The sequence below is a fragment of the Malurus melanocephalus genome, unplaced genomic scaffold (genome assembly GCF_030028575.1).
Source record: "Malurus melanocephalus ecotype Western Australia unplaced genomic scaffold, MMel_1.1 scaffold_0, whole genome shotgun sequence".
NCBI lineage: Eukaryota > Metazoa > Chordata > Aves > Passeriformes > Maluridae > Malurus > Malurus melanocephalus.
Window position 1 is genome coordinate 7,807,411 of NW_026623232.1, and position 22,023 is coordinate 7,829,433.

At 35.4% G+C, this 22,023-nt stretch overlaps 1 protein-coding gene across 3 annotated transcripts in view; it reads right to left on the minus strand.

Annotated features, from left to right (window-relative positions):
* Window positions 1–204: 204 nt before the first annotated feature.
* CEP128 (centrosomal protein 128) overlaps window positions 205–22,023 on the minus strand; it is a 114,278-nt gene continuing 92,459 nt past the window's right edge. For 2 of the 3 annotated variants that reach the window (XM_057381111.1, XM_057381281.1), the window contains exons 22-25: window positions 19,061–19,138; window positions 16,991–17,104; window positions 13,240–13,348; window positions 205–9,123 (exon numbers count right to left, since the gene is read on the minus strand). In XM_057381111.1, coding sequence (XP_057237094.1) covers window positions 9,017–9,123; window positions 13,240–13,348; window positions 16,991–17,104; window positions 19,061–19,138 — 408 coding nt within the window. In that variant the 3' untranslated portion in view covers window positions 205–9,016. The remainder of the gene's footprint in view (window positions 9,124–13,239; window positions 13,349–16,990; window positions 17,105–19,060; window positions 19,139–22,023) is intronic. The other variant, XM_057381197.1, reaches the window with a different exon arrangement.

The window sequence follows — 22,023 nt, forward strand, 5'->3', positions numbered from 1 at the left end:
TTAGTTTTTAAGCAAGTATTATAGTAGAAGAAAGGGAACAGAAAAAATCTGACTGCTCCTAAAGACAAGTTAAAAAGAAAATCGGGCAACATAAATCACACATCTATATTTCACAAAACCAAAAAAGATCAATGACATAAAACAGATCTTTACAAAAGTTTGGCAATGTTGGGTAAATGAATACAGATGCTAAGCATTGCTTGGAAAAATAATTTATTATGTTAGCTTACAAAAATGACAAGTTTTTGCGTTACACTTTAAATTACAAGTACAGCTAGCAACTTTGAACCTGCAAAGGTACTATCTCCTGAGATGCAATAAAGACTTGCAACCCTGCCTTCAGGAATTGCTTGGAGTAAGTCCCAAGTCAGCAAGAGTAATGTAGCTTGATATTTTTGTTACTGCCTCATTGGCTAACATTTTATAGCCTAATTGCAGAAAGTAGGTTCAAATGTTGACGTTAAATTAACATATGAACTTTCCTGGTAGAGCCTTAACCAAACTTAAACATACCTGCAGACTGTGCCAAGCTCTCAGTTTGCAACAACATACTCAGAGCATAAAAGACAGCCTTCATATACCTCATTCTGCAATCAACTTGACAAGATCTCAGCACTTAGTAGTTTGATTGGTACTTAGGCTCTATACATGAGATTTGATTCTGGCTTCATATGGGTATAAATCAGGCACAGGTATTCAGAAGTCAATGCAGCAACTCAACAATAAATCTGGTGTTCTGGTGAGACACAAGTCACACCTTGTGTGTAACCAAGTGCTTCAAGCTTCACAGGTTGGTAAGGATCTGTACATCACAACAACATGGAAACAGCTCCTCCTTTCTATAATGCATTGTTCCTAAACCAGCATGAGGTGTTCTGAAAATCCAACCTGTAGACTTAGTTTTATGTGCATCCATGTGATTTACAGGAAGTAGCAGTCAAGCAGTAGTTTGGTTGAACTTGATTATTTTCTAACCTAAATGATTCTATGATTCTGTATTTTTAAATTCATTATGTAATTCTCAAGGCAGTCAAGTTGGATTTTTTTCCACCTTGAAGATGGCAGATAATGGAAAAAGTGGACTGCAAACACTTTCTGAAGCTATCTTGGAGCAAAAACATCACAGGACAAAAAAAGCCAAAACTGGTTTTATTTTATGAGTGTTTTGCTAAAAAAAAATCCCTACCAATATTGTTTGCATTTAGATGTAAGATATAATTAGCTTCTCCCTACACACATAAAAATTCCCATCTGGGGTACTCAATGAATTACTAGATCAGTTAAAAAACTGATGAGAAACAAAACATTTAGTCACAAGAGTGATATACAATCGATACACAGTACAGGTGAACTATCTCTCCTTGGAGATGGCTTCATTATTTTGAAAAAGCTGTAGTAGACCACATTAGGGTAGAACAAAGAGCTGCMATATTTCAGATTTTTTCAAATTTCATAAGATTATATTGACGATATTCAGAAGTACAGTGGTTTTCACTATATAATTAACTTTGATCTAGTCCTCTTGAAAAYATGAAAGAATCTAAATGAACTCAAAATGTAATTTCTCAGATTTTTAAAAAATCTAAATTATAAAAATGACATTATGTCAAATTATTCCAATGTTTTGCAGCTTGCTATCAAATTATTTTCATAAGATCATATGTTTTCCAGCAAGTACTTGTTGCTCACCTGGCCAACACATGTTGTAGACTTAGAGACCTCCACAATGCAACAAAGAAATGGACTAAGAAAATATTTCTCTCCCCTTTTCTAAAATTCAGCATGAAGTTGTAACTCCACTGACATTACAGACAAGGCCTCTGCTATCTTTACTGCAGTCACGATTTCCAAGCTTAAAAGGATTAATTTTCTTTTTGACSAGTAAAATTTTACAGTGTATGAACATGTTTAAACATGTCAATATCTATAAGAAAGATACATAATTATGCGAACAGGATATACCTGATGCCTACATAGTTATTAAAAGTCTGAACACACTTTTACATTTCAGAAATCAGGTTTGAAGGAAACTGAAATAGTTCTGGTTACTATAGTAAGGTGAACTTGAATATGTATGAAGAGCTGGACTGCTCRCTTAACTTTGAAGGACTCCAAGTCAAGAAACAATTCAGTGCTAAAGAATTTCATTCCACTATTAACATTTCTATTACATTAACATTAAGGTTTAGAAGTATTAAAGCAACCTTTCTGACTTCACACCAGCACAGAGACACATTCTACATTGATATAATTTGTTGAAATTCTGCAGATTCCTTGTGGTTACTTTATACTTTACTGCAGTGACAATAGTTGACTGGGAAATATAATGTAATATGTTCAGTGTCATATGTCTGAAATGCCTGGGCAATCTTAGTTTTAGAATGTCCCAACTTAAATGCTAGCTCACTAAAACTGTTCCAGTTTTAGGACACTAAATGCAAAAACCCACTGTATTTTATTCAAATGAAATGAAAACAAAAGATCTGGAGAAAAATGGCTCATGTACCAACTAACTTAATTAGATCTGCTTGTAATGAAGTATGAGAATTAGCTGGGTTTTTTTTTGTTTTTTAGCTAACCCCAAATTAAACAGAATCTGACAGCATGAAATAGCAAAACTTATTCCAGAACTGAAAAGTGAATAACATTTTCTTCTCACAGTCTCCAAGGAAAAAAAAAAAATATCAGCATTTGCTATTAAGCAAATATAGAACTGTCAGCCTCAAAAGTGATACACCTTCAAACCCTCAGTAATACACTGTTATTGCATTCACACTCTTACCTAAAGTCTAAATATTTTTCTATTTGCTGCTTTTTTCTGGTAATATAATACCATGGCAGAAATTTGAACATTTGATCTATTTGTTAAAATATACTGCAAGGGCTAGTATTCCTTCTGTAGCACATCAGCTGTCTCCAATGGAACTATTTCAACTTTGCTATTCAGTGCACAGCACACATAACAGATTTTCCTTAAGCATGGTTAAGTCTAAATCAAAGTGAGCAAGTCTCACACATCAAATGACACTAAGCGGGGCTGATGTTTGTTGATTAACTTATCCAGAGCTTCATTTTACCTTTATAAAAGGCTGTCACCCTAGAGAAGTTTAAGAAAATACTTACATTCTGGAAAAATTAAGTACATCTTGACTTTGGTACTTCATTTTTCCATTTTCACAGAATTATTTTTCACTATGAAATAAGAAYAATTTATCTCACTTTTAAAAACTTCATAGATTAGTTTTTCTTAATTTACAGACCTCTAATTGATCAATGGACAACATATTAATGGATTCACCTTCCATGGCTAGCGAGCCTCCCTGCTGATATTGCTCACACTGACCAAGGTTTCTGCATTTTCTAGCTGTAAGACTGCGCTGGAGACTGCTCCAGTGAAGACTAAACAACTTCAAGGTTTCTGATGGACTTGTTGACGTTCTGTTAGTTAAAACATGAAACAAAAGTTCTGCCAGCTACATGATGTCTTCATGGTGGCCGCTSTTTGAATGAAATGGTGCTGTCAGTGCTGTACCCGGCAGTGAAAGCCTCAGTAAAAATGGTACACTCGTCGAGCTCCATACACCAAACAGCAACAGATGTAAACTGTTCTCTTGGCCAGCAGCAAAACACAGCTCATCTTCATCACTTTCCACACTAAGTACAAAACTGTGTCACTGGTGGTTTCTGTGAAGAGCCTCATGCCAGAACATAAATTGGGCTGCTTCCCAGTTTCATGCTTGTTTAACAATGTGAGCGACACAAAAATCCTTTTGATCATCTTTAGCAAATTTCAGGGTCACTTTTCAGAAATATTTTAGATGTCAGCAACTGTTATAATGCAGGTGATTTGATATTAACACACTGAAGAAATACACTTTGTAATACGAGTATTTTAGGTTCTAGACTAAGCACTTAGATGTCCTAAATTAGTTGTAGTCTCATTTTTGCCTTGAATCAATAAGATTTCAGGGTAATTGCAGCAATCCTGTACCATTTCCTTCTACAAACTGATAGTAGAATCAATGCTGGCAGCTAGAAAATCTAGACAAATGTAGTAAGACACATTTACTTTGGCCTGTGGAATAATCTTCAAAATTAGACAGCAAGTGACCTGATGTTAGTCCATTTACTAAGTAGCTTTTATTTTAGTAAACAAGTAAGAGTGGCAGAACTCATATGAAAAGAGTTCATAAGAAACAACTGCCTTTAACACTAATGTAATTCCTGGGAATATCAACTACCAAAATTATTGACAAAGGGTAAGTGATGAAATGATGGTATATCTTCTGACATACTAGTGCACTGCAGATGGCAGATGAGAAAAGTAGTCCAAGATCAAAACAACTCTGGTCTGAAGACAGATGAAAATAACAGAGAACTCAAGAACAACCATTGCACTTACACAAAACACCTATTAAGGAGCTATGTCCCTAAAAAATAAAAGGCAAAATTATCCTAAAATAAGTATCTCTACGCAGTTGTTGTTTTTAAATAAAATTTAACAAAAGCATTTTAACAACCACATTAACTAAAGCATTTAGTTACAAATAGCACCCAGTAGATTCCTAAATAAAATGACTAGAAATTAAAAAATATCATCACCACATATTTTCACTCTACAGATTTTGCCATTATTAGGGAAAGAGAGAAGAAACCCCCATTATTTCAGTCAGAGAAATGACAGAAGTGCAACTTCGGCTTTAGAAACAGGAGAGCTATTGTTGTGAGCACAAATGATAAATGAAGGCTGTTGCTGGATTTTAACCACAGCAGTCTCCTTCATTTTTCTCGTCAATATTCCCAGAGACATTACAGATTTTTGAATATCTTGGTTATCAGATTCTCCTCTGTTGTACTCCTATGTGGAGCACTAAAATATTCTTCAGATTTAAAATCTAATTATTTACATAGAAAACCAAGTAAGTTCATACTCACAACAGCCTAGACATGCTTACAGTAAAGAGTTGAGATGAGTTGAGCTAAAGTACAACATACTGTAGCATGTAAAAAAAAATTATACAAGATGGAATTTTATTTAGGGATCACTTTTAATCAGATGTAAACAGTAGATCTAAGGCAGTTTTTAAGCTAAGACATCAAGAATGAAAGTGTTGTGTAACTTTAATCATGAACTGTTTTACATCCCTTCTATTGCTATTTTTCCTCTACAACTGCTTCTAAACTCTTCAATTAAGACCAAAACCACAGGAATTTTTGTGATGCCCTGCTGCAAATCCATTTTTGAAAATGCCTTATTGCCAGATCCTGACCTGTAGCTCACACTGACTTCAGTATCCATTACTTCTGTGGGGTGAAGAGGGCTTAGAGAGATATAAATTTGTTACTAACACACTGCAAGCATGAGGAGTTTAACACAAGTAGTGTGTCAAAGTCAAAGTAAAATGAGACTGTAACAAGCAGTGCCACATAATTTATTAATAATTTTTTTYTGCATGTTATACATATGAGAAAGTATCCAGGTTGCATACTTCTCATTTTTAGCCCAAAAAATTTTATCAGGATAATACTGTCATTTTCATTCACGAAAAACCATTCAGTGCAACACAGTGCAGAGACTATGCCTTGTAAACCATGGATGAACTGATACGCAGATTCTTTAGCTCAGAAATGGATTTTAGAACAGTAGTTTCTTTGCTGTATGGGATTTTCATATATCTGCTTTATTTACTCTGCTGGAACAGTTAGTAAGGATGTGGCTGAGCTTTGAATATCTAAAGAGTTCTTTCACCATCACTGAAGACTGGCTTCCATCAAAAATTTGAGAAGCAAATGTAAGAAAATTGCATTGTTTTACTCTGTATTTTTTTTTTTTTATACTGGACTATTTTATTTTCAACAATTTTTCTTAGGATGACATAATTACACAATGAAAATAAATTATTTTGACTATTTAGTAAATAYAATCTCAAAAGTAATTAAGTACTCTCAAGTCTACTGTAAAATATTAAGGAACTAAAGGGCATAAAATGTATAGCTTATTCATGTGTCAACTATTTGATGCTGAAATAGAGGGCCAGTGCACTTTTGAAAGCACAATATTGAAACACTGTATTTCAGTACAGCATTAAAAAAAAAGAATGCCCGATATTAGCTTACTAAATCTGTATGTACTTAGTAMATACATTAAAAATTGCCTGATTTGCCTAATGCTAAACAGAAAAAAGAAATAATCCATCATTTTCTGTGTGTCATTAAAGGGTTAAAGTATAAAAAAATCTGGCTACCAAAAGGATCAGCAATTTTAAAGAAATATGAAATATACAAAAGTTTTTTATTTAAAAATTATCTGCTTTTCTACTTTAAAAACTGAAACTGTGCAGAAGAGTATTATTTCAGACCAATATGGAAAAAATATTATTTCTTAAACCACAAAGGGACAGTTTCACATAATGTCATGAACGGAACTACAGCCTTCAGTAAAGAGGAAACAAAATTCACTTTGTAATATGAACCTCCACCAAAGGTGGAAGAGAGACAAATATTACATGCTATCTAGACTGCCATGCCAAGAGGATAAATTTAAGAAAGAATTTCCTGGTTTTGGAGTCCATAAGTCTACTCAGTAAAAATTCCTTTTTTTGTTGTTGCTGGTTTTTTTTTTTTTTTTTTAGTGTGGTTTGACGTCTCTTCTGTTCTTCCAGCCCTTTTAGAAAATTTTATAAAAGGATATAAAACTCCACTGAAAACTCAGTCACAAGGCCAAAGGCAAATGTACTGGTGCACTGAACACATTTAGAATCTTAATGCCAAAATTATTCACTCAGCAGTAATTTCTGTCCTGTAGAGTTCAAAAATCAGATTCAGTACTTGATGTAATAGTGAGGGAAATCAGACTGTTTATGCTTAGTTTTCCAACAATATAAAGCAGTAGTGATCCTGTTTTAAAAAAATATACTTCAGATTTCTAAGTCACAAGTTAGGAAAAAATGTAAAAATATATAAAATGGTAAGAATTTTACAAATTCCTTAGGAAAAGAGAGGACATTATATTTCTGGTATTACTTCTCAGCTGAGACTCTTAAAGCCCCATTCATTTACCAACAGGCACTTTTACCTCAAAAAAAAACATTTAAACTTCAGTAAATTGGGTAGAGCATACATTTATCCATCAGCAGTCCATGCACCAGACCTTGTTACAACATACAGTGTTTTGAGAGCATGATTTACTGTTTCATAATATATTTTAAAGTGACCTTTCTATGTTTTGGCCATAATTTCTAGGTATCATAAAGCCTCCAAGCTGATGACATTTCATTTTGCAATTTTTTAATGTTTTAGCAGACAAACCAGTTAAAATATTTTAAATGCCATATTTCCAGCTCTGCTCTGATCCAATAAAAAATAAATTACAAATGTTGGATCCACTTAAAGTAAGTTTAGTTTATGGTAATTGTGGCATGAGCTAAACACTGTTTCATGACATCCACACTCTTTGTAGAGAGAAGTTTATTTGCTGCTTTTTTCTTGTCCCTGTCATGGCTGTTGAGATCACAAGAGGTGGATATGCCGGTTTTGCTGAGATGTCCCAGAAGTCTGTGAAAAGCCAATRACATAACTACCATGCACAGGACAATACACAACAAGAGGTAGAGATGTTTTTAACCAAATCAGATTTTTAAGAAAAAATTTAAGCAATTTAAGTTCACAGAAAATGAACAGAGAAAGAACTCAATGTTTTTCTCATTTCTGTGTCTGATTTTGATGCTCTCAGCATGTTGTTCTGTTTGAAATAGGTTGAATACAAGGTGATTGTCAAGGAAATACACTGTCCAGAGAACCCACTAGGGAGTGGGTGCAGAACACTTCATCAGAGAGAAAAATAGAAAGAAAAAAAAAAAAAGTCCTCTTTTGAGTTGGCACATCGTGACTTGTGAATAATGCCTGAGACACCTACAGTGCTAAAAAATGACAGAAGAAATAGGCTTCCTAAATATGACAGGAGTCTGCAAAACAAAATGGTTTGAATGGTGTTAATATTGCTACAGTACTCCGACAGATTTGGCAAATCGTTTAAGGCACACTAGCAGTGATCCAGCCAGAAGYGGTTGAGAGGAGAAAAAAACAAGAACCATCAGAAACACCTGCATTTCTTTAGACAGCAGAAAATTCTTCTGTGATTTGCTCTTTGAGACCACTGTAATGCAAAATTGTGTCCAATTTGTTTAGAATTGAGATAGCTGAACAAATACAAATGTGCAATATTGTATTTCCATAATATTTTACAATCAATATGACATATCTTCTCTAACAGAGAACAAAACAGAATAAATAAATGAACATTCAACCCTGCTATTAAAATTTTCACAGCCACAAAGAAGTGCCCTTCAAAACACTTGATACAGATGGGTGAAATTCAGATTCTTTAAAGTGCCTTACCAGAGGCCATCTGATAAAACTGTTCTGGCCAAAGGAGTAATTCTTTGTAAYACATATATGCTGAACCTGTAACCAAGATATGAATTTTTACTAGCTTTGAGAAAATTTTGTTTTGTTTATCACTTCTTTCTTAAATGATTTGTTCAAACTGAAGGACCTAAAATCACAAATGTGTCTGTACAACACTGTATAATGACTCTCATAATAATAGGTAGTTTCAGAATATTTTTCATTATTAATAATGTTATTAAAAAATAAAAAAACAAATGTCAGAACAGTTTCTGTACGCGGGTAAATAAGATCATAGCAAAGATAATTGCCACAGGTATTTCACTTTAYCTTTTTTCAGAAATGCAATAAATTTAGTCTAGGAGGATTGCAATAACAAATACAAGAGAATAGCAAATTCCCAGAAAGCCTTTGGTGTACAAGTCACCTAAATTATCATAAGAGTTCATCCCGATCACTCTTGGTGCTCTTTYGTTTGAGTGTTTGGCAATTGCTGAATCATTAAGGGTGCATCACTCCTATAGCAGATGGAATTACTACTGTTCAAAACCAAAAAAAGAGTGGAATGGAATTTACCACAGAGAAAACTGGTGTGGTTTTGTAAAATGTTCTACTGCTTTCCTCCTTCTGCTTGCAGCTTCCTTTCACTGGCAGCAACACTAGTAGAATCTTCCTTGGTGGTACTCGTATCCAAAGGAACCAACCCTTTCACAAGTGCTAGAAATAAAATCAATAAGAATAGTAATTAAACTTCTTCAGAGACACACATGAAGTCAGTTTGACTCAATGACCTCAGAGACCTTTTCGAAGGTCTCTGATTTGGCTCACTAACCATCAATATTTATTTTAAATATCTATTTAATTATACAATATTACAATTTATTCAGCAAGTAATATGGTGCTAATACATATTCAATATTCATAAGGCTATGAATTGAGAAACTGACTTATTTTTCTAGAGAAATAGATTTTAATACTCTATAATAGAGGCATGGCCAAGACCTTTCTTATACACAAGACATGTAGACTGCATTTAAAAAAAATTTATACTTCCACAAAAAAAAATTCCCATTTATTTTTTGTTTATTTCCCATAATTTTTGTTTAAATAAGACCTAGCAAACCTCTCAAAAAAATTCTGACAGAATACCTTTACCAACAGCATGGACTAAAGTCAACAGGTRACACTGAACAGGTGTTCATATAATGTCTTATCTTCACAGCAGGGTACACATATAGTGCTTATTTCTAAATACATTATATTGCATCAAAACCCAGACAGTATGAATTGAAAAAAACATCTTATGATAAAATGCTGAAGAAAAAATATTGAAATATCCAAACATTCAGCAAAAGGCAGAAATTAGGGGACGGAAAGTGGCTTTCAGCTTATACAACTTCCTCTTCTTACAATGGCCTTCCTGGTATCAAAAGCATATGAGAAAAAATGGTCCTATTGATTGTTTGACATACACATCCAGAGCACAATTTTTAATGATCCAGTAAAATTGTAGCAGTATATTACCAAAAGTTATTTATTAGGGAGCAAGACTTCAGAGTTTGATTAGGAGGAGTGAGATGTTTTCACTTTCAGAAGAATGAAGTCACTGTGTTTAGGACATTGGTATAACACCGAGTTATAAGTTTTCAGCATAAAGTTTTCATTATTGGCCCAAAAGTCTGCTACTCCATGCTATTTCAGTGGTACCTCCTGTGGACAGTATTCAAAGCAAGGTAAAAAAATCTTAAAGAAAGTTCATTGCTTAAATAATTCAATTTGCATTTTTTCTAAGTGATGATGTCCAGCTCCCAATTATTCCAGGGTCTCATGCTTAAGCAGCCTTAGAAGCTTTTGTTCTAGAATGGTGTCCCACAGCATAGTGATGTTGCAATGTCCTTTTCCTTTTAAGTACATTACTTATTTATAAATGCCAATACAAATAGTCTTCAGAACTTATGACAAGTGTACATAGAGGGATAAAGACAGGCATCAGCAATGCACTGCAGGAGTTAATTGCTATGACAACAAAACCTACATTCAGGAAAACCTGATTTTATTCAACTATGATATCAGTCATACTATATACCATGTTGACACAACAGTGTTGTCTATCACAGCTTATGAAGCCTGGGAACATAAATTCCCAACAACAATAGAAAGCCTCTAGGACATATGGTTTCTGGGAAACCATCCAGGTTAAAACCTCAGAGTGATGAAATRTGCAAAGAGAAAGGCAGGACTCAATTCACAAAGCTAATGCAAAGCATGTGTAACTCGAGGGACTTTCGTAATCAAAATTTCAGGAAAAYACAGTGGCCATAAAAAACAGTTTCTGAGGATTATTCTTTAGATAACAACTAGTAGTGACTTTCTGCACCAACCATTTTGGTCTGATAATAATATAGACTGCAAACCATCTCTAGTGAATGTTTCCTTGAATAAATTATTTTCTCATTTAAACTTCTTCATTTCTAAGAAAATGGGTATAGAAATAAAAGCAAAATCCTGCAACATATTTTCAAATATGTTTGTAATGGAAAAGCTGTTGTAATTGCAGAAATTATACCAGAAACAAAACAGAATATTGACGCTAATTACTTTTCCTTTTAACTGCTTGCTGCATTGGCAACTTTTCAGTAAATATATCTRTGGAAACAGATTGTTGTTCCCCTATTTGTTTTCCCATACTATTTGTCCTTCTTTCTTCAAGCAATTTTAAACTTAAATCCCATGATCTCCCTCACAGATAATTTAAATTATATCAAATGAGTCTGCTCTCCTTCCTGGTGTTCTCTACAAGACACAGGAGACCCATGGAAGGGAAGGAAGCTTCTAGTACTAGTTATTGACTTCATAGTCTGTAAGGTTTCACGAACTGAAGAGAAATGGAATAGGAAAATATAAATCACAAAGGCTAGCTAACTGCTCCAAAAGGTAAGTGAAAAAGAAATAATCCATTCTTCTGTTTTTGAAGAAGTAAGGAGACAATTAATCACAGAAAATAGATGATGACATGCATGGGAACATTTATTAAAAGCTACAGTAGATTTGGGAGCAAAGATAGATATCAAATTATACTGTGCTGTCAAAGTCTCAAATAATAACTAATTAACATCATTACTGAAATTAAAAGTTGATGGTGTTTATGTGACTATCATGACTGAAGTAGCTGACTATCATTTGCCATTCACCGGAAAATCTCCTTAATGCTAATAACACGGCAGAATTTTCAATGTTCTCATGAACTGTATCAACAATTTCTAAATACACATTTGACTGGTGGAAATCAGGTTCAGCATAAAGTGACAATCAGTCACAAATCAAAATCTATGGAATAATCCGCATATTTTACTGCCATAAGCACTAAGTAGTGAACTGAATCGCTACTGTCTTTTAATTACTTATTTTGTTATCTCCAGAAAAAACTTAGCGCTTATTGCTGATAAAAAACAGAATCAGAGAGTAAATATGCAGAGCTGTTTCATCAGATTAGTATTCAGATCACATGGATCCTATTTCTCTTACAACTGCCYAAAATTTATTAAACAGTATCAAAGCAACAAAGTCCTAACTTGTTTAATTCAGCTTAAGTAATATAAAGACATAGTAATATTTTAGGAATGTTTATGCTGCGCTTTTAAATTTCAGTGAGTTTTTGCAGTGGAATTTTTCAATTTTTGAGATTGGAAGGGACTGCTGGAGGCCATCTAGGTGAACATGCTGTAAGGCATGGGTTGYTTCTTTTTTATACCCCAAACAGGCTCAGATGTAGTTTGATTTGCAAGACTTTGACAGGGATAAGGTTTGAGAAAATGGAAAAATCAACTCTGAGTCAGGGTAAAGTGTGCCTGAAATAGAAATGATATGGAGGCATTTGCTCCTATGCTTCATTCTCACTACTGTTATTCAGTATGCTCTGAAAAAAGATGCTAACCACAACCCACAGATTCTGAAAGGAAAAGAAACCAATTCCTTTAACCTCATCAGATCAGCTCAGGACTTACTGGTGAGCAGTTATGCACCACAGCATTCATTTTAAAAGGCAACACTTTCAAAGTCCAATGAAGCTTGAAATAGGACTTATCATTACATAGAATGTAACTTTCTGAATAGGTTCCCAGTACACAAACTGACTAAATTGAAAAGAAATGGAAGGTGATATTTTTCTGAAGAAAAATATTTTGTTATCCCTGTACTGACATGCTAAAAAAGAACCCTTAAAAGCCTGATTTTTAAGTTCCTTTTGACACTCATGCAAAGATGTGTCCATGTACCAGATCAAGACCTAATATGTCCTATGTTTTATTGAGCATTTCCCAGCTGTATCAGATCCCATGACTTAGCATGAACATAAATTGTATACACACAGGGTAGAAAGAACAGTTAAAAAATACTACTGAAGGAGAATTAGTGAATTCAACTTTCACTGTGAAAATGCAACACAAACATGAAACTAATTGGTGCGAATGAAAGATATGGGAAAGAATCCACGGTTGAGGACATCTCTGGTCCCTGAGAAGACACACAGCTTACACAGGTATGATTCTATGCCAAGATTCAGAATTCAAGGACAGCCCTTTTCTTTGGCTTAAGTTTGGGTGACAAACAGAATCTACTGTAGGTCACAGTTAAAAAACCTCAAACAACGATCAGTGGGATSCTTCCTAGGCAAAGACATCCATCCAGTATCTAAAGCTAAAACACAGAAGGACACTTAAGATGGTTCTAGGACTCCTTTTTTGAAAAGTCAAGTGTCTTACTCTTTCAAGTAGAAAAAATTTTACAAGAGAAGAATATGTTACTTGTAGATTTTTTCTGTAATAAAATACTTACAACTTGAATTTGAGAGCAGTGAGCTGCACAAAAAGCTGTTTTGAGTTCGCCAACTAGAAGAGTGAGCAGCCACTTCTATACCAGATATTTCAGCATCCATTTTCGCATCCTATGGGAGCCAAATAGAAATAATTTAACTGTTACAATCAAACAGCTGTAAACTTTAACAAAAAGCATACAGTAGCATACCACATACCGTGATTTCATACATACTGAAAAAGACTGATTTGAGTTCTCTCAATTCTCAGTATTGCAATTAGTTTCAAATTAATTTGCTTATTAATTTCATTCTTATTTCATCAATATAGAAGGTCTGCAAAAAATTGSTTTGCTTTGAGAAAAGCACTAGCAGCATTGCAAGTCTTTGTCACTACAGTCAGTTGTAAAAATGCTCTTTCCAGTTCACATCACATCCACGGTTCAGGACATATCATATCAGCAGGGCATATATCAGCAAATGATGACTTCCTCATCAATGAATGCTCCATATTAATTCACTGAACTTCCAAATGCAAGGAGTAATAAATATTAAATTTATTTCACTGCCACTAAGGAAACTCAAAGTTTTTTGATTTCTTATATCAAAATACCTAAAGGTGCTTTTGAATTTTTTTTGTTAAACCATTAAATAAAGTACARAGTACAATGTTATTATTTATGGCTAAACCATATAGCATAGATTCTTGGTGAAGAAAGTAATTTGGTCTATAAGCTAAAAAGAGAAGATAAATTTAAAAAGGTCATTTAAACAAAAATCCCTGAAAAATCTCTATTAGCCCTGCAGCAAGCAGTGCCCAGTTACAATACCACCCAAAACAAGATTAAAAGCTTGGCTTGGTATCCAAATTACTCAGTTTCTTGAAATGAGAAGAGGTAATAATGAAAAAATGCATCAGTTCATAAAATACACTGTTTTGCTGCTAAATTCTTATCACAGCCTCAGGGAATTTTGTTAAAATGTCTTGCAATTTATCATTGATGTTAATGCTAAAATTTGAAAACTAAACAGAAAACAAAATAAAATTCTACATTAATTTAGAGATACAATGAGCTTTTGTTCCATCACTGAAGAAGGATTTACTACTATTAAGACTAATGGGAATTATACATATTAATCCCCTTATGTGCCGATGAGAGACTTAATAATAGCACAATAACAACTTTTAAAGAATAAAAAAAGTTTTTCTTTCCATTCTTCATCCAGAAACAGAGTTTCTAAACAAGAAAGGTGCTTCTACCAGTAACTACAATACAAAATGGCTTTCTCTTAACAGAAATAGTAATTTGTAGAATGTGCCTTTTCTCATATGCTTCACTGACAATTACATCTGTATGTTGTGTTGGAGCAGATGGTCAGTTGTCTGGGGCAGAGAAACTGTTCTGTATATAACTAATTGTCCCAATATACTTGTATTTCTACATCACAACATTTATCTCTAGTCTTCCTCTGGGTTTCTGTTTAGATTTTGTTTCTGTTGGTATTCTTATTTTCTTTTAATATGTTATAGTGATGGGGTTTTCTCCCCAATTTCTTCTTTATCTACTATCACTTAGCCCTTTCTTAGTTGAAAAATCAAGATTGTTGTATCTGATGGTATTCTGCCGCCCCTGGACTACTTTTATTACTAGAAATCTTCCATTTTAACACATACAAATAGAAATTACGATTTTTGGGTCTTCTAAGCAGCAGGTATTTTAAAGCCATCTGACAAGACTACAGTAGAGTAGGAAGATTGAGTGGAGACAAAAGAAGGAATGAATGAGAAAGGAAGGAAAATGAGAAAGGAAGGAAAAAAAMCCCTGCTTTTAGGGGAACATTCAACTTTGGCTTAATTCTTCCTCCTTAAAATAAAAAAAGGCTGGGACACAATATTAGATAATGCCTGTTTGAGATTAACATTGGCAAGCAAGCTGAAAGAAGTGTATTATAAAAAAGGATAGAAAGAAGACCATAATAGAGGAGAAAGATTGATTCCACAAGTAATTTTACCTAAAATGATCAGTGTAAAAGATTTTATAAGAATCATGCATATTCTTATCACCTATCAAATATCTGTCTACTTTGTATAGCAGGGGCACTATGTTGTGTACAGAGCATGAACCAAATATATCAGAAAGAATGAACTTCAATGTCCTCAAACCAACACTCTTTCAGCAACTTAAGAAATGCCCAACTGATAAACAGCAAAAAAAACAAATGAACAACAAAAAAAAAAAAGCATTTGAGTTAGTTCCAAAGTAGTGTAAGAAAGGCAAGCATTAAAAAGGTTTTTTTAGTCTAAGCAGCCTGATCACTGAAATCAGATTAGTGCCCGTCTGTTACTTGGTTTTGAACATTCTGTTCTATTTGCAACAGCCGTGACAGCAAAGAGTACTATATCTCATGCAAAAACCCAATTAGGCCTGACTAAATGGAAGCCATTAAATGCTCTCCGTTGTCTAAAGAAAGAGAATTGTTTTGGAATCAGCTTTATACTGGATTCTGAATATAGAGTTCAAATCACACAAGCTCAGTAAGTTCAGTCAGCTTACAGCAATGTTATGTTCTACTGTCAGCTGATTGCATTCCACTTAGCTTTTCAATGTTTTCCAAATTTCAGTAGCTACTGGTTTAGTAACRCTTGTGTGGAGGGAAAGGAAATTCAAGAAACTGATGATTATCATGAGCAACAGACTGAATGTGCCCATTTTTTCTTTTCAATTTTGTCTTACAGAAGAGCAAGATGGCTTTTTCAAGTAACTTAATATCTTCTTACAACAGCAACTTACTAGGCTAGAATATTCTGTATTTATTTTACCTTTTCCAGTTTTCTAAACACATACTGGTAAGTATGTCCTCATTTTACAAAAGGAAGATGGCTACAGATGAGGTGGGGAACACAAACACCTTTGATAGAGTGTGGGATCCTTGATTTGAGCTCAACTGCTCAGAGACACAGGTATGATACACTGCCAAAGAATCTAATTTGATTGAGAAAAGTAGCAGGAATACTAGTATGATTCTTCAGGTCTCATCACTTATTTCAACCACTTCCATAAGAAATTGTGGTTCTGCTGAAGTAAGCTGCTATCACAATGACATTGATATGTCAATGAACAAGCTAATAAGAGAAAGAAAGCATGTTAACAATTGGAAAGGTAAACTCATTACAGGCAACGTTTCTAAACAGGAGCCCTGGATTTGTATTGCAAGGAGTTATTAATTCTTAGCACTGTTGTGAGTTCAGTGAGTGACCTTTAGCAAACTACTTCCCTTCTGTTTGCCTGGATTTCATTTTTGTATGAAAGAGACATCATACGGAATCATTTGTAAAGAATGCAAAGATTAACTACTGAAAAATTACTATATGTAATTTATAAACTAGTCAAACTTTTCATAAAGGAAACTAATTTCTATATCTTTTACTTGAAAGGATGAGAGAAAATTGAACAAAACAATTAAAAWGTTGCTGTACATAGCAATTTGAGAAAGCAGCTAAACACTTCAGAGTAGTAAGACATTTTAAGACACCTTTCTGTGAAATTTGAAAGATTTCTGGAAGGTATCCATGGCACTTACAATGAAAGCAACCCTTCATTCATCAAATTTCATGCCATGACAATATACCTGCCAAGCCATCAGCCATGGGAGCTATATTAAACAGAAACATTCATGTGTGATTTTAGCCCATGTTTAGACTAGGAGTTAATAAGGTAAGGTTACGTTGCTGATTGAAGGTAGTTGAGACACTAAAGAGGAGTACACACATACCTTGACTTGCTGGACTCTTTGCTTTGAATCTTCCAGCTGTTGCTGTAAAGAACTCACTATGTCTTTATACTTCGCATACCTTTCTTCAATCATCTCCCTTCGGCAATGGGGTTCCTAGAAATGCATTGAAAGATCTAGATGATTTCATAATGTGAAAAGTAGCTAGAAAATGTTGTCTGGCTATTGCAAACACAGGTATCACTAAGGCTTTTCACCACAGGAAGAATGAATGAAGTAYTAACTTTCAGAGGCTGAATTACAGCCATAAAAAAACATAATGTTCTGTACACAAAAATAACATTAAAATAAAAGTAAGCTAAAATGAAAATAGCCTCATCCTTAACTGGTGAATGATTTCTTGTAATTCTTTCCAAACTTCAGCAATATCATACCTTCTAACAAAGAAATTCTGTAATGGTAAAATATTAATTACAATACTACAGAAACAAGCACTTGAAAAAAAAACAGTTCTAAGGATATGGATGAAACAGTATTTTCAATAAGAAAACATAATGCTTCTCACTGAACTAGCTAATGATTTGCTTGAATTAACAAATCTCCCAGACAACCTGGGAGGTTATCAAAAATTACTTCCTCTTTCCCCCTACCTTCCTATGAAAACATCGWGGGAAGCACCTGCTGTGGAAAACAATGATAGCTTTGAAATACTTCATTCATGCATACCACTTCAGAGTAAAATATCCTATTATATAAAAAAATCCAGTACGTTATTCGCAAATAGAAACAGTGAATAGAAACAATGAGCTCAAACTGACAGCCTTCTCAAAGCTAAGGCATAAGGCTTAGCTCTCTTGAATAGTAAATTATTTCTTAAACAAAACACTGTGTTGATAGGGACTCATCTTCAGAAAACCACCTTTAAAAAACTAAGCATGAGGGAGAAGGACCCGGGTCAATTTAAACCAAAGATTTTGCATTCCAATCTCACAAATACTGGCTAAGTTATAACTACAGCAAACCAGAAAATGGCAATGTAATTTCAGAGGAGTGTTAAGCAAGAGATGGCAAGGGTGAAGGAGATCATAGATACCCCACATTCAAGACTTTGCTTTGCCAGTTGAGAGCAAAAGTTTTCCTTTAGCAGAAACAGAAGGCAAACACAAACCTCTGTCAGACCAAAAAAGTTCTTCTGGGGATACCTGGAATGTGAAATTAAAACTATACCTCTCAACAATATTTTTCATTAAAAAACCCGAAATTTTTAACTAGTATTTGCATTGCCAAATCTGTTAATGATGACAGCAATAAAATGGCGTGGAATTATTAACGGATGACCTTGTGCAGGAAAAATTAGAATAAACAATGCTCCAGACAAATTTGTTCTGAAATGATTATGACTACCATAGGTTAAGAAATTTTACATAGCAAATAAAATGTAAATCATTATGCATTTGTTGATCTGTGATTTAATACTGATTTAAATTTATATTGTGCATGAAGGCTCCAAATTTTTTTTTATTAAGCCACCTATTTCATAAACGGAAAGCAATTATGGTGCAGGCGTTTAGCCACTTAGCCACTGAAAATCTAATCTGAGGCTTATCAGTATGTCACCACTACTATCAATGTGTCCCATTGTGTCCAAACACACCTTGATTGGATATTGGTGCTAAGAAAGTAAGTGACAATTATCATCATTATCAAAACAAAACAAAAAATTGCCAAGATAATCTATCTTCACTCATTAAGTTAAATGTTGAAACAACTGGCATAATTCATTTAATTACAAAATTTTCACATTTTAACATGTAATATCAGAATTTACCACTCAATACATATATTCTGAAACAGTAATTAACACATGACCTGTTATGCCCAGTTATCAATATTTGATTATATTATGGAGCACCTCAGCAGTGTTCCTAATTAGAACTAAATTTATAACCTCAAAAAATCCACATCAACATAAATTTTTGGGTTTGTCTATATAATACATACATATACAACTGTAAATATCTTATTAAACAACTTATCCATACATTCATAGAGAATATTAATTAACCAAAAAATTTTAGAACTACTCAAAGAGTCAAATGAAATCTTTCTCACTCCAGTATCTTTGCAATCTTCTAACAGGCTCAGTTTCTCTGGCACAGACTCCAGGTGGTCTAAAACTACTCGGGTACTCTAAAGAACAGAACACAAGTTAAAACATTAAAAATTAATCAATTCTTTTAGCCATCTCAAACATTAAAAACCTGCTGCATCTATGGAAGCAGGTTTATAGGCAGGTATGTCTGTAAATTGATCAGGTCAATAGTAAACAGCTCACTAAAGGAAAAAGGACAAATTGAAAGACATAGCATCGTTTCCTCAGTTTGAAACTCCATGAATAGTTACAAGTTTATTGAGCAGAACAATACTTATTTACAATTTTGGAGTTTCAGTAGCCTTCAGAAGGAATTTTCCTTCTATTGCACTTCAGGGAGTAAAGTACATTTAACAAAATAAAAACATTTAGTCAGCGAGGCTTAAGCGTCCATGACAGAAGTAAAGTCCAGAAGATGAGATTGTGCTGTACAGGGGGATCCTGAGTTGAGGAACCCCTGCAGCAGCCCCAAGCCTCATCACAGCCTATCAGCCCTCAGCAGCCAACCAGAGAGGTGCCAGGAGCAACCCAGGCAGATATAAATGGCTCCAGAGAGTGYGAGTGACCCAGAGCACAGGGAACAGGAGCATGGCACAGCTGTGAGGGTGTGGCATAGCAGTTCTCACAGGCAGGGCAGAAAGGGCTCCTCTCTGACCATCCCAGAGAGGCAGCAAATGGACTCAGTAGCTGGTAGGGAAGAGCAAATTGTTTCCTTCTAGTCCCTAATACTAGTTTAATGTGCCTCAGTTGTGTTGACACGCCCTAAAGCTCAATAGCTGCGGGAGTCACAGAACCACCCGAGTCAGAGGCTCGGGCTGGCCACAACTGCTGAAGGGAGACGGAGCTCTCCCGGTCCCACCTTGCCAGGAGTGCCTGATGCCTCTTCACAAGGCTGGGGCTGACAAACAGCTCTTCTGCAGAGTGCTGTGCTAGAGGAGCTGTGTCACCAGGTCAGGAAGCTACAGGAAGAAGTGAACAGGCTACACAGTACTCAAGCAAACAAGCAAGAGAGAAACTGATTATTTCCAGAGACATTACAGCCTCAAGACTCTCAGAAGTCCTGAACCTCTATTGTAGAGGAGAARCAGATGGACTCAGAACCCTGCAGGATAATTTGTCAAAGGACTGKTAGTCTAGGGTCTGTTAAAGATGAAGGCTGTACCAGAAGAAAGGTTTCTTCTCCTCAAAATTTGACAAGTAGAACTGGCATCTTCTAAAACATCTTTGAGGCTCTGGAACTAGAAGGGCAGACACCTGATGAGGGGGATGAAGGTCTTTCTGGGATAGTGGAGCCTCCTACAACACCCCCTGTACCTGCGCCACCTCTGTTAACAGGAAAAGAAGGGTAACAGGAGACTCCCTTCTAAGGGGAACAGAGGGCCCRGTATTGCAGACTGAACACAGCTCACAGGGAAGGCTCCAGGGGCTCGAATAAGAGACATTACTCTTATTCGAGGAAAGGAAAAATACAGAAACACTGCTTGCCTCTGTAATGAGGACATTAATGTAGCCAAAGCTCTACTGGAGTTGAAGCTGGCCAGAAATGTGGAGGACAATAAAAAGCTTTTTTTTCCAAATATACTAATAGCAATAAGCAGTGTAAAAATAACAACATCCCCTTACTGGATGAGGACATTCACCTTGGAAACAGGGACAGAGACAAGGCAGAGGAGGCTTCATATATTTGCCTCTGTCTTCGACGTGGATGATAGATCAAGGGGACCATGGTGCCCTGAGCTGGAGGATCATGACTACGAGAATGATAACTCCCAGTTGACTCTGAATTTGGGCAGGATCTGCTGTTGGGGCCTGTTGGGATTTATCCAAGACTTTTTAAAGAGCTAGCTGATGTCATCACAAAACCTCTCTTGATGTTTTTTGAGTGGTCATGGGAATGCAGAGGTCSCAGCTGACTGGAARCTGGTTGATGTTGTCCCAGTTTCAAAGTAGGGCAAGAAGGAGGACCCCAGGAATGAACTACAGACCTGTCAGTCTCACTTCTGTGCCTGGTAAAGCTACGGAGAAGATTATTCTGGGAGGAACTGAAAAACACCTGAAAGACAACATAGTCACTTATGACAGGAAAGTTCTGGTTATTAAGTATTATTTCCTTTTAAGACCCCTTGAATCCTGTGAGCAGCTTTGGTCACCACAATGTAAGAAAGATATTAAACTATTAGAGGGCATTCAGAGGAGGGTAAAGAAGATGGTGAAGGGCCTTGAGGGGAAGCCATGTGAGGAGTGACTGAGGTYRTTTGGTCTGTTCAGCCTGAAGGAGACTGAGGGGAGACCTCATTGCAGTCACAGCTTCCTCAGGAGGGGAAGAGGAGGGACAGACACTGATCTCTCCTCTCTGGTGCTCAGTGACAGGACACAAGGGAATGACCTGAAGTTGTGCCAGGGGAGGTTTAGGTTGGATATTAGAGAAAGGGCTCCTCACTCAGAAGGTGGCTGGGCACTGGAACAGGCTTTCCAAGGAGGAGGTCACAGCATCAAGCCTGACAGAGATCAAGAAGCATTTGGACAATGTTCTCAGGCACATGGTGTGATTCTTGGGGATGGTGCTGTACAGAGTCAGGAGCTGGACTTGATCATCCTTGCCATCCTTCCAACTCAGCATAATTCTCTGATTCTATGGCGGTTTCTTGTCAGTTTATTATTTTTACTGCTGGGTTTTTTGTTTTGTTGGTTTTAAAAAAAATGTATGCAATGAGCACTTAGCTAAATAAAGAGCAATCAAATTTCTTGGTTTTAGATTAGACATCTTATGTTCCATTGAAAAATTAATTACCACTCTAGGGATGGACTCAACAATAAGATTTTACATTCACCCCCGCCACACAAAAAATGTAGTCTATTGCAAGTTGCAAAGAAATGAAGAAAATAAATACCACAGTTTTGGTTTCGTGCACAGATAAAGTTG